Below are 11,204 nucleotides of genomic sequence, written 5' to 3' on the forward strand. Positions count from 1 at the left end.
GACAACTAACCCAACCCAGTATATACCCCTTTGGGGGCGAGCTCTACAGGGCATGCAATCGCGATATTACTAGTTTTCCCTCACTTGTCGTGCATCGAACGATTCAGTCTGTGAGTGCACGCGAAAGGTCTGTCTGAGGTCTCAAAATGCTGCATCCCGAGTTGATTTCTATGGAGAACGAGGTGTTCCGCGTCTACCTCGGCTGGACGGCGGTTCTGGTGCTCAAAATCTTTGCCATGGGCATCCTTACGGGCCTCACCCGCTTCGTAACGGCAGTAAGTGCAATTTTTTCCCCTCTGGTGCATCGTTCACACTACTTTGGCTTAAGTTCGGATTTACTTGAATATTTTATGACATGACCAATTCGACACATTTGAAGACACATTAGCCCCTAAGGGCTAAAGTGATCCCATTGATTTGGCAGGTCAATGGCTGGGGCTTGCCTTCAGCTTAGTGTAAACAGACGTATTCCATAGCAGCTGCTCTCAAACTGTCTTCAATTCGACATAATTTCTGGCTTGCTCAGAATGACGCGACACTTTTGCTTTGAGCTTTGAGAGAGCTTTTCCAACAAGTGAGCGAGAGCCATATAAAGAAAACACACAAGCACGAATGCTCTCAAAACTTGAACTTTCACGGCGCGCTACAGACCTGACAAACGAACCGACCGGCAGAAAATAATCTAATAATCTAAAATAAAACTAGAATCAAGTGAAAGATGGCCGGCGTTGTGGAGCTACTCAGCCTTAATAATCCCGTGTTCAAGAGCTATGTGTTCTGGGCCGGCGTTCTGGTCATCAAAATGCTGCTCATGAGCCTCCTCACGGCCGTGCAGCGCTTCAAGACGAAGGTGTGTGTGTGTGTGGCTAGGGCTGCGGCTTAGGTCAAAGTCTCATTTAAGTGAAAGTCACTAACGGTGCCGCTATCTCTCTATCACCCGACATTCTAGACCTTTGCCAATCCCGAGGATCTGATGTCGCCCAAGCTGAAGGTCAAATTCGACGATCCCAATGTGGAACGTGTGCGCCGCGCCCATCGCAACGATCTGGAGAACATTGTGCCCTTTTTCATCATCGGCCTGCTCTATACGCTGACGAATCCCAGCGTCTTCCTGGCCGTCAATCTCTTCCGCGCCGTGGGCATTGCCCGCATTGTCCACACCATCGTCTATGCTGTGGTCGTGGTGCCACAGCCATCCCGCGCGCTCGCCTTCTTTGTGGCCCTCGGTGCCACCGTGTACATGGCTCTACAGGTCATCCTGGCGGCTGCTTTTTAATTATTAGATTTAAACACAGCAAATTGTTAATGTTATATTTTTTATACATAAATTCACATGCAAAATGCTACATATAGTCGCAAGTTTGAGTTTATTTTGTTATCTGTGGCATTCACGAAGAGCTTTTACAGTTTGAAAAGCTTTTGTGTGGGGTAAGCTCGTTCACACTAAAATCAAGCATTGGTGAACTTCCTGCAAGTGGTTTGCATTTGATGTCGGTTCATTTTAATGTTAAACTGCAGACGATTGTTATCATGATTGGTTACAAGATAATATAATAAAGAAGTGCAATTGATATGAAAGAAGAAGATAAAATAGCTATGAGTGATTAGAGAGATCGTAATCTGTGTGGGACGAGAGCTGGAAAGAGAGCGTCCAAATAAGTTTGGAAAACTGAATTTTTATGATAATTAAATGCAATAGAGTATACAAATATAGCTATAAAGATAGAGCAAATACCTCCTGATCAGCAACAATGATTTCAGACTTATGCTTTCAATTTATTTTTTTTACAAAAGATGCAATAAAAGAGAGTACTTCAAATTAGCATATCCACCAACCGGATAGAACTAGCTAGCTAGTAATATGAAAATCTAGGAATATGTATAATAGAACTTGTTATATATTATAGAACTGAGAAATTGTTTGTCATCCCAGGCTCCAATGAAGGCGAAAACAACTTAGTCCCTTTTTTAAATATCACAACGATATTTTCAATTCGTCAGTATATTTGCGGTGTATTTTAAAAATTATACGGTATATTTTGGTATATTTCTTATGGTCAGACCGTATATCTTATCGGATTTACTGATTTTCTTGCACCATGTCTAGCTCACATACCTCACAAATTTTATATTTTTCATAATATTTTCTAGTAATTTCCAGTATTTTTTAAGACGCGTTATGGGCTCACCCTCTTGTGCAATGCACCAATGTAGAAATCGTGTAGAAACGCCACTTAGAGCCATGTCCCAGACCACTTCAAATACTAATTCTTGATCAGCATCTAATTCCTGGTCGTTTGCCATCAAAATCTAAATTTTTTCCAATATGTCGGAAAAAAAGGCATGTCAAAAAGGGGATAGAGGAGATTTTTCACACTGGCGCTTCCATGGAGCTTATATGAAAAAAAAACGGGCACAAATTTTTCAAAAATACATATTTCCCCTTAAGGTGTCGCCTTTGGTAATTACATAAAATATAGTTAATATGTATCAAATGTGTAGTTATTATGTAGTTACCATGTAAAGAACTCAATTTAGCGGAATTTGTTTTTGATCAGTTTGCTTAAACCTTATTTTAAAAGCAATGCAATAAATGGCAACTTCAATTCAACCAGTCTTGTAAGAAATTGGTTTAATAATCGGATAAAACTATGAGTTCAGAACTGAGGGTCTTAGCTAGCTGGTAATACTCAACCGAATATCAAAAAGGATGGAGTATGATGGAACAAATAATTCGTCGGTATATTTTGAAAATTGTGACGTAGCTTAGGTATATTGTGGAGGTTCACTGCTGACCAGGTGGCAGTCGGCAGTTCTCGCGCGCTCCGCCTTCGCTTCTCGCTCCTCGCTCCTCGTTGTGCCTTGCTTCACACGTTTTCTTCGCACTAAGTATTGGTATTGGTAAGTACTGACTTTAACCGTAAACTGTGAAACTAAGCGAGGCTTACTGCTCTAGCTGCAGTGGCAGACATCTCACATCTCACTCGCTCCCATTGCGTATACGCATTTGAAATGTTAATGTACGACCCGCCGACCCCCGTCACTTCTCTGCGCCGAGAATACCGGCTTTTTGGCAACGAAAATACATAGAAGAGTGGGAGGAGGAGGTGGGAGAGAAACATGTGCTTGTCTATTTTTTGTGTGCCGTTTTATTTTGTGCTTGTTGGAGTGAAACAAGAATCCATACATATGCACTAATGTACATAGGTGAGAGTGTGTTAGTCCAGCTAGAGTTGGCGCTCTGTTTGTCTCCTTTCTTCCTTCGGGAATGGGCAATCGTCAATAGGGGGTTCAGTCCGCAGGGGAGGAAAGTGGAAAAAACCGTTGAGAGTTAGAAGATTTTACCTACATATGTATGTATGTATATTACACGAATATCATACAGGAACCCCAGCTGTGCAAGCAGTCTTCTCTGACCTGCCCTAGGAGAGCTCCCGTTAGAACTCTTCTTTAGAAGAAATATATCAATGTGGCACCCGTTTCTTATTTATTCAGTTTCGAGTAGCGTAGCTTATCTGAATAGTTTTCTATCAATCAGTGCCGCCCCTGACGGAGAACCTTATCTTTAAAGCATGCTCGTAAAAAAGTACTTATGGTTGTGTGGTATATGGCACCCCACCTGAAGAACAGCAGCGTGCGACCACACATTTTAGGACTTTGTCAAATATGTGCATAGCAAACAACATGGAGGGTACTCCTAAATAATCGTTTTTAAGGCAAACCATGCCAAGAAAGATGCCAAGAGATACTACAGTCGAACTTCCATGTAGCGAGAAAATACAGAAAATTCGATTGCAGTGTTCTGCAAATAGATTCGTTAAATAGAAACTTCGTTGTGCATCAGTTTCGTAATAGATAAGTTCGACTGTACTTATTAGAGATCAAAATTCACAAAATAGAAAAACTACAGAAATGTTCCCCGTTCGATCCTGTTCGATAAGGGAGACCTTGGCGACTCCTCCGCTTGATTGGCTATTCTTTTGGGGCGTCATCGTATTATTATACGTTTTTCGGGACCTGACCTTTTGCTTTCGATTGAATAATAATCTCCCTACCATGAGACGACAAGAAATTCTGGAATCTGTAGCGTGTTTTTGTTATTTGGCTGATTAGACGGCGGATCGTAGGGGTCGCCAGGGGCCAAATCTATGCGGTAGGAACCATCTGGCATGTGGTGTGTGTAATCAACAATCAGTAATCAGTATTCACAGCATTCAGCAGTTCTTCCAATTATTATTCCACTTCCGCTTTTTGCCGTATTCCCATTCCGCGTAGAGAGATGCCAGCCAACAAGACGTACCAGAGGCCCGCGGATTATATTGATCCCGGGAAGCCGTCCAAGTGCAAATGGCATCTGGGTACCCAGGAGAAGACGCCGCACACGCAGCGGGGGATTGCCCACAGGCAAAAGATCACCCCGGACATCCTCGAGGTGATTGGCTGCACACCGCTGGTCCGGCTCAACCACATCCCAGCGAAGGAGGGCATCGAGTGTGAGATGTGTAAGTGCCTGCTGACTGAACTACTTTCTAGCTTTCCTTTCTGACATATCCTCTGATACTGACGCTCTGGTTTTTCGCTGCTCTGACAGATGCCAAATGCGAGTTCCTGAATCCCGGTGGCTCTGTGAAGGACCGGATCGGCTACCGCATGGTGCAGGATGCCGAGGAGCAGGGCCTGCTCAAGCCGGGCTTCACCATCATCGAGCCCACGTCCGGGAACACGGGCATCGGCCTGGCCATGGCCTGCGCCGTCAAGGGCTACAAGTGCATCATCGTGATGCCCGAGAAGATGTCCAACGAGAAGGTATCGGCCCTGCGCACCCTCGGCGCCAAGATCATCCGCACGCCCACCGAGGCGGCCTACGATTCGCCCGAGGGCCTTATCTACGTGGCCCAGGAGCTGCAGCGCCAGACGCCGAACTCGATTGTGCTGGATCAGTACCGGAACGCCGGTAATCCGTTGTCCCACTACGACGGCACGGCCGCGGAGATCCTCTGGCAGCTAGACAACCAGGTGGACATGATTGTTGTATCCGCCGGCACGGCCGGCACCATCAGCGGCATTGGCCGGAAGATCAAGGAGCAGGCCCCCGCCTGCAAGATCGTCGGCGTGGATCCCTACGGCTCAGTTCTGGCCTGTCCTAAGGAGCTGAACAAAACGAATGTGCAGTTTTACGAGGTGGAGGGCATCGGCTACGACTTCCAGCCCACCGTTTTCGACGATGGCGTGGTGGATGTGTGGTCTAAGATCGGGGACGCCGACTGTTTCCCTATGAGCCGCCGCCTTAATGCCGAGGAGGGTCTGCTCTGCGGCGGTTCCAGTGGCGGGGCCATGCACGCCGCCCTCGCGCACGCCCGCACCCTGAAGAAGGGCCAGCGCTGCGTTGTGATCCTGCCCGACGGCATTCGCAACTACATGACCAAGTTCGTCTCCGACAACTGGATGGAGGCGCGCGGATTCAAGCAGCCCGTGAACGAGCACAGCCACTGGTGGTGGAACCTGCCCATCTCCAAGCTGGAGCTGCCCTCGCCCGTCGCCCTGCTCCAGTCCAGCGCCACAGTGGGCGAGGCCATTGCCCTGATGAAACAGCATCGTGTGGACCAGCTCCCGATGATCGACAATGAGGACGGGTACGCATGGATTTGGGCATATACACTTTTAAGGGGGATCCTTACTTCCGTTCTCAATTCTTTGCAGCTCCATTCTGGGCGTTGTCGGCCAGGAGACGCTGATTAATCAGATCGTTAGCATGAACCGACAGCAGACGGACCCCGCTCTCAAGGCCCTCAACAAGCGCGTGATTCGCCTGAATGCCAACGAAGTGCTGGGCAAGCTGGCTCGCATTCTCGAAGTGGATCCCAGTGTCCTCATTGTGGGCAAGAGTGAAGAGGGCAAGGAAGAGATCAAGTCGCTGGCCACCAAGCTGGATGTGACCTCATTCATTGTGGCTGAGAAAAAGGTCAATGCCAATGGCAATGGCACCGCCACCAACGGCAACAGCCACTAAAGGACTTCTCCTATACATAAGAAAGGAATAACAAAAAACATCCCCGAATCCCAGTTCGTGTCCCATATATACTGACTTGACTGTAGCTACCAGCTGATAACTTATTCGTCTACCCACTCGCATGCATTTGTCTATTTTTGTAATAAAGGGTTTTTTATTATACACAAATTTAAATTTAAATTTGAATTCAAATTCAAAAAGCTGCTGCTGGTGCTGCCATCTGGATGTGATTGTCATTTGCAGTGGATGGCGCTTTAAGACAGTAGTTTGGCATATGTATATTCGCTGGACGTGCTTCCAAGACCAACTGAACCTCATTGAATGGAAGAAGTAGAACATCATGATCCATTTCTAAACGATGCGCCATAAAAAGGCTTTGAAGGGATGCTCTGGACTTTTTATAAGTTTCAGCTTTTGTCGAATGACAAGCCGATCACTTACATGTGGCAGAAAGCTTTTGTCAGATATCGACTCGTCCGCAGTGGCGGAAAGGAGCGAATTTGGATTGAGGAATCGCTTTTTCACGGATGTGAAACCGCTGGTCCTCACGTGCTTTTTGCAGACGAATCTGTTCAACAGATCGCGCGGCCAGCACTGGATACTATCTGTATCTCTGGACAACGACAATGCCCTGATTATTCGCAGGGCCTATGCAGAGGCCGCAGGTCTCCCCGGCTGACGGCCCATGTGCACCAGTGTCTGTACTGCGATAGCCAAAGAGAGTCCCTGAAGCTCAAGACCATCGCTGTACGGCAAGGCCGCTACTTGGAAGATACGATCGATGCAATGCCCTCCCTTGAAGAGCTCTTCTGCGCCTGCTCCGCCTCTCTGTGGAGCTGCGCTCCTCGATTTTGATCACTCTGGTGATGCTTTCTCCTTTGGGGAGATGGCAAAAACGAGGGCACTGAAGAATTGAAAGGTCTAAAGATACACACAAGTCCTGTTCGTGCCATTTAGCTGCCCAAAATGCCAATAAGACGCGGGTTTTTTGTTATCAGATTTGTCATCAGAGAATATATAATATATATTTCGATCTGTTCGCTTACACAATGTAGGATAGGACTCGCCTTCGAGGGCAGGGCCCTTTAATGAGTACACACAGTATATTCGACACTCACCACTCAAAAGGCAAAGAGAACAAACAAAGAGAGTAATAGCAGTGCCAAAGTGAGAGAGAGAAGCTGTGTGTGTGTGTGCTCATGCAGGGCTCTTCTATTCCGAACCATCATTTACAGATAGACACAAATACTAGAGGCAAAAAAATACATGATTTTAAAACTAAGTGCCGTGCCCCCGACAGGAGATAAATGAGAGGGAGAGCGAGATAGAGAGCAGCGAGAGCGCGAGATTACTAAATGCGGTTTCCGTGAGATGGAGAGGGATGGGGAGAGCTAATATACAAGTGCAAGTGCACCCCACACAAAAGAGACAGAGAGAGGGAGAACGAGATGGAATGCTTTGGGGTTTGACGTATCGTCCTAGACCCCGCGATTGGGTAGATCCTTGACCTTGTAGATGCGCACCAGCCAGTGCTCCGTGGTGTACGCCTCCTCGAGGACGTCCAGCTCAAAGTCCTTGTTGCCGATCTCGGCAGCGCGCACTCGATCGTAGCCCTGCGCCTTGCCACCTTCGGTGTACATCTGGCCGAAGCGATAGTAGCACATCTTGTACATGAGGCAATTGAGGAGCGTGGGGGAGCCCTCCTTGTCGACACGGAACTCCCCATTGGCCGCATAGTAGTCCTTCTCCTTGATGTGCGCCCCACGATCTGTGCTGCCGCCGATGCGCACCATCCACAGGAACTTATTGATGTCGTCCGAGGAGTAGCCGGTGAGGCCGCCAAAGATCACCAGGACATAGTCGACGTCCAGTTCGCGCATTATCTCGTAGGCCTTCTCCTCGGACGATGCCATGGCCTGGCCGACGCGCGATATATGCGTATTGTTCCAGGTGTTGTTGTCCACCAAAATGGTGCGATTGGCCATGGCCGTGATCTGATAGCCATAGTCCCACCAGGACATAATACGGGCATCCTACAAAATAGACAGAAGGAGAAAAAGAGAGCGATGAATAATTGGATGGAAAGGGTTCCTAAAGAGTGGAATCGTAGGAGCAAGGAGTATTATTGGATTTCGTCAGATATTGTTTTAGTACTCATTATGTTTCATACTCTTCCTATCAAGAATTTACAAATAGTCATCATTGAAGGGGGGAACGGGTATTAGAATGAGGATATGCATGCATGCCCACCCACCTCTGGTGTGTTCATCTGCAGCCAGTAGTAGGCCTCTCGAAAGTCGTCAAAGATGATCCGACCACCGTCGTGGGAGCGAGCACTCAGGACGATGCTGGGCGAGGAGTAGGCCTCCGAGGTGACCCACGTGCAGTGGAGAGTGTAGACAATCAGCATCATTGTGATGATGCCCACAAAACCGATGGCCACCTCGCTCTTGACCCCGCCCGTCTGCTGCTCGAGCTTCTTGTGGTGTCGCTTGCTGTCCGTGGGCTTCGGGGTGCCGCCACCGTCCACGCTCTTGATGTACTTGGCCAGCAGATGGGAGATCGCGATGCCCGACAGCACACACATCACGGGGGCCAGCACCAGCATGAGGCGCACCATGACACCCGCAAAATAGATGCTCGTCACGCCATACAAAATGATGAAGATGTTCGAGTCGGTGAGTTTCGAGAAACAAAAGTAGAGGCCGGCGGGAAACAAAAACACCAGAATCTGGGGAGGGGAGAAACATTCATTAGTCGGATCAGGAGGAGGAGGGTGGCCGTATAGGATCGGGGGACGCCTTCAGCGATCAAAGTGCTAGGTAATCATTAAATGCATTAAGTCGCAGCTCATTCGCATCGTTGTTAGGTTTTCATCACTGGCGGGGGGAGAGCCCAACAAAAGCCTGTTGGCTCCATGCCAAAAACCAAAGAAGACTCACCTGAAGATCAAAGTAAAATGATGACCAGGACGTGGGCTGGTGCTCCGACACGGAGGCAATGATGGGAATATGATTCTTGGCGTAGGACGGATCCAGCAGCGAGTAAAAGCGGCCCGTCCAGGGCGACACTTTGCCGGTAATAGTTAGCAGAGTGCCCACGACCAGGACCAGAGTGAGCACGCTCGAGACCAGCGTCTTGAAGAGCAGCTCAAAGTGATCCTTGGGTATGCGAGAGCGCAGGTAGTCCACAAATGCATGGATCTGGCACAGACCAAAGACGCCAAGAGCCTGCAAAAAGGTCCAAAACGGAGAGCATTAGCACTGAACAACGCGGGAGAGTTGTTTGGGGGAACGGAATGGCATTTAAGGATCAAATCAGTTTGGTTTGTTCGTACTCATTATGTTTCATACTCTTCCTATCAAGAATTACAAAAGTAATCATCACATTTGATCCGAAAATTAGGCAAAAAGGAGGACAGTTCTCGTGGTCGGTTGGCACTTACCAGCATATGCTCGGAGCTCTGGATGGGCTGGAAGCCCACAAACGATATCTGCATGGACAGAATGGTGCCCACGCAGTAGAGCGTGCTGTAGGCAATGTAGATCCTGTGCGAGAATCGTCCGGTTATCATCAGGGCCAGCACATGCAGCGGTATCAGATTGATGAGGAACACATAGCCGCCCCAAGACGACACCATGTAAAAGTAGGCCAGTGCGGACATGGCCGACCAGAAGATGGTGCCCGTCTTGACCGCCTTTATCCACAGATAATAGGTGAAGAGCATGCAGAAGATGGCGATGCCCTCGTTGTCGTAGGAACCGGCCACCGATCGCGATATATAGCCGGGAACAATGGAGATCAGAGCGGCAGCCACCAGGCCAGCACCAGTGCTCTGCGCGGGGAGATAAAAGTTACAGCCACGTGCGCGACATAACCTCCAACGGGGGCGGGGCGACTTACATGGATTTCCTTGGTCAGGGCGTAGGTGACCAGCACTGTCAGGGACGAGAAGAAGGGGGCCAGAAAGACGCACACATTGCGTATGTCAATGGTGATGTTCAGCAGCCACATGATCCGGTACAGGGCCGCGGAGGTGAGCATCAGCCCCGGGTAGATGGTGCCGCCGATGATGCGGCCCAGCGGATACCAGGCGCGCTCATCGAACCAATTGTGGAACTTGTAGAAGCCCTGCTCGGCCAGGAACCGCGTGGTGCGGTAATTGAAGTACGGATCGAATTCATGGATGACACTTTCGAACCTCAGCACAGAAAAAAGGCGCGTGGCGAAGGCTGGAACCCGGAGGCGGAAAGAAAATGAAAAAGGGGGAGAGCGTTCGATAAGCACAGTTGTTTGATTGTCGGTTCAGGGTTATCGATAGCGGCGCTCGCTTGAACCGGTTCGCACGAGCCGTTTTGGTTCACGCTCACACACACATTTTTGCATTTTAGCATCTTGAAATGCATTTCGTTGCGCATGGTACTTACACAGCACTGCAGCCAGTATGAGGATGATCAGCCTGAGCAGATGCTCTTGCTTTTCCCAGGTCAGGAGACCCTTGGCTCTGCTGGCGGCGCTACCGCCCACGCCTCCTCCAATGTCCACGGCCATAGTTTTGCCGGTCCGTGTGTTGCCGGTTGCTGGGATTGGGGGTGTTGCGGTATAGAACTACACACTACACGTAGGTAAGGTTATTAACCCGGTATTAAGGTTACAGCTCCAATGCACGCGCTTGCCCTGCACATTACCTTCACAGTTGATTTTGGGACGAAAAAATACTTTTAAACTGCGCGACGGAACTCGGAAATATATTCGTGGCGGAACCAGTTCGCAGTGGGTGGGGATATTGGGTCGTTCACAGTCGACTTATCGATAGGACATACGGTCTGACCCTCAGATTTATACCGAAACTACGTCATAAATTTCAAAATATACCGTATATATAATATTCGAAATTTGTTTAGGTCAAAATTGAATCTATGCGGGCATGGCTAAATGTCCTATCTAGCTAATAATATTCGACGGAACATCAAAATTTAGCAATATGGTTTTCAATCCTTAACGGAGAACGATTAACCGATTGTAAGCCAAGAGGGTATTTTAATATTCCACCGAAAATAATGAAAATTTAATAAGCGCAATTCAGGTGAAAGATATCGTTTTTTTTAAAGTTCACAGGAAAGATGACATGGATCTACAAGAAGAATTTACAATTGGATATATTTTCCGCCAATTAGCGCAAGTCGTTGAACTG

At 48.2% G+C, this 11,204-nt stretch overlaps 3 protein-coding genes and 2 non-coding genes across 7 annotated transcripts; 2 read left to right on the forward strand and 3 right to left on the reverse strand.

The window, feature by feature from the left end:
• Window positions 1-112: 112 nt before the first annotated feature.
• On the forward strand, window positions 113-1,352 carry Mgstl (Microsomal glutathione S-transferase-like). 2 transcript variants are annotated; one of them, XM_015186775.2, is made up of 2 exons: window positions 113-275; window positions 950-1,352. In XM_015186775.2, the coding sequence occupies exons 1-2, from the start codon at window positions 147-149 to the stop codon at window positions 1,274-1,276; spliced, it is 456 nt and encodes a 151-aa protein (XP_015042261.1). In that variant the 5' UTR covers window positions 113-146; the 3' UTR covers window positions 1,277-1,352. The 2 variants fall into 2 exon arrangements, with proteins under 2 accessions (XP_015042261.1, XP_001354424.3); XM_001354388.4 differs by lacking the exon at window positions 113-275 and adding an exon at window positions 607-850.
• A 1,249-nt stretch (window positions 1,353-2,601) lies between these two features.
• Cbs (Cystathionine beta-synthase) lies at window positions 2,602-6,178 on the forward strand. 2 transcript variants are annotated; one of them, XM_001354389.4, is made up of 4 exons: window positions 2,602-2,901; window positions 4,276-4,502; window positions 4,592-5,633; window positions 5,701-6,178. In XM_001354389.4, exons 2-4 carry the CDS (start codon window positions 4,280-4,282, stop codon window positions 6,008-6,010), a joined length of 1,575 nt encoding a protein of 524 aa, XP_001354425.2. In that variant the 5' UTR covers window positions 2,602-2,901; window positions 4,276-4,279; the 3' UTR covers window positions 6,011-6,178. The 2 variants fall into 2 exon arrangements, with proteins under 2 accessions (XP_001354425.2, XP_033240391.1); XM_033384500.1 differs by lacking the exon at window positions 2,602-2,901 and adding an exon at window positions 3,515-3,586.
• Window positions 6,179-6,994: 816 nt separating this feature from the next.
• On the reverse strand, window positions 6,995-10,815 carry Stt3A (catalytic subunit 3A of the oligosaccharyltransferase complex). Its single transcript, XM_015186776.2, has 7 exons — window positions 10,699-10,815; window positions 10,438-10,625; window positions 9,914-10,242; window positions 9,456-9,845; window positions 8,953-9,240; window positions 8,265-8,741; window positions 6,995-8,043 (listed from the first exon to the last, which is right to left on the reverse strand). The coding sequence occupies exons 2-7, from the start codon at window positions 10,559-10,561 to the stop codon at window positions 7,489-7,491; spliced, it is 2,163 nt and encodes a 720-aa protein (XP_015042262.1). The 5' UTR covers window positions 10,562-10,625; window positions 10,699-10,815; the 3' UTR covers window positions 6,995-7,488.
• LOC6901077 (small nucleolar RNA Me28S-U3344) lies at window positions 8,139-8,219 on the reverse strand. The gene has a single exon (XR_053202.2). It is a non-coding gene; the product is annotated as a small nucleolar RNA Me28S-U3344 (small nucleolar RNA).
• Window positions 9,322-9,404, reverse strand: LOC6901079 (small nucleolar RNA Me28S-U3344). The gene has a single exon (XR_053204.2). It is a non-coding gene; the product is annotated as a small nucleolar RNA Me28S-U3344 (small nucleolar RNA).
• Window positions 10,816-11,204: the final 389 nt, after the last annotated feature.

The sequence above is a fragment of the Drosophila pseudoobscura genome, chromosome X (genome assembly GCF_009870125.1).
Source record: "Drosophila pseudoobscura strain MV-25-SWS-2005 chromosome X, UCI_Dpse_MV25, whole genome shotgun sequence".
NCBI lineage: Eukaryota > Metazoa > Arthropoda > Insecta > Diptera > Drosophilidae > Drosophila > Drosophila pseudoobscura.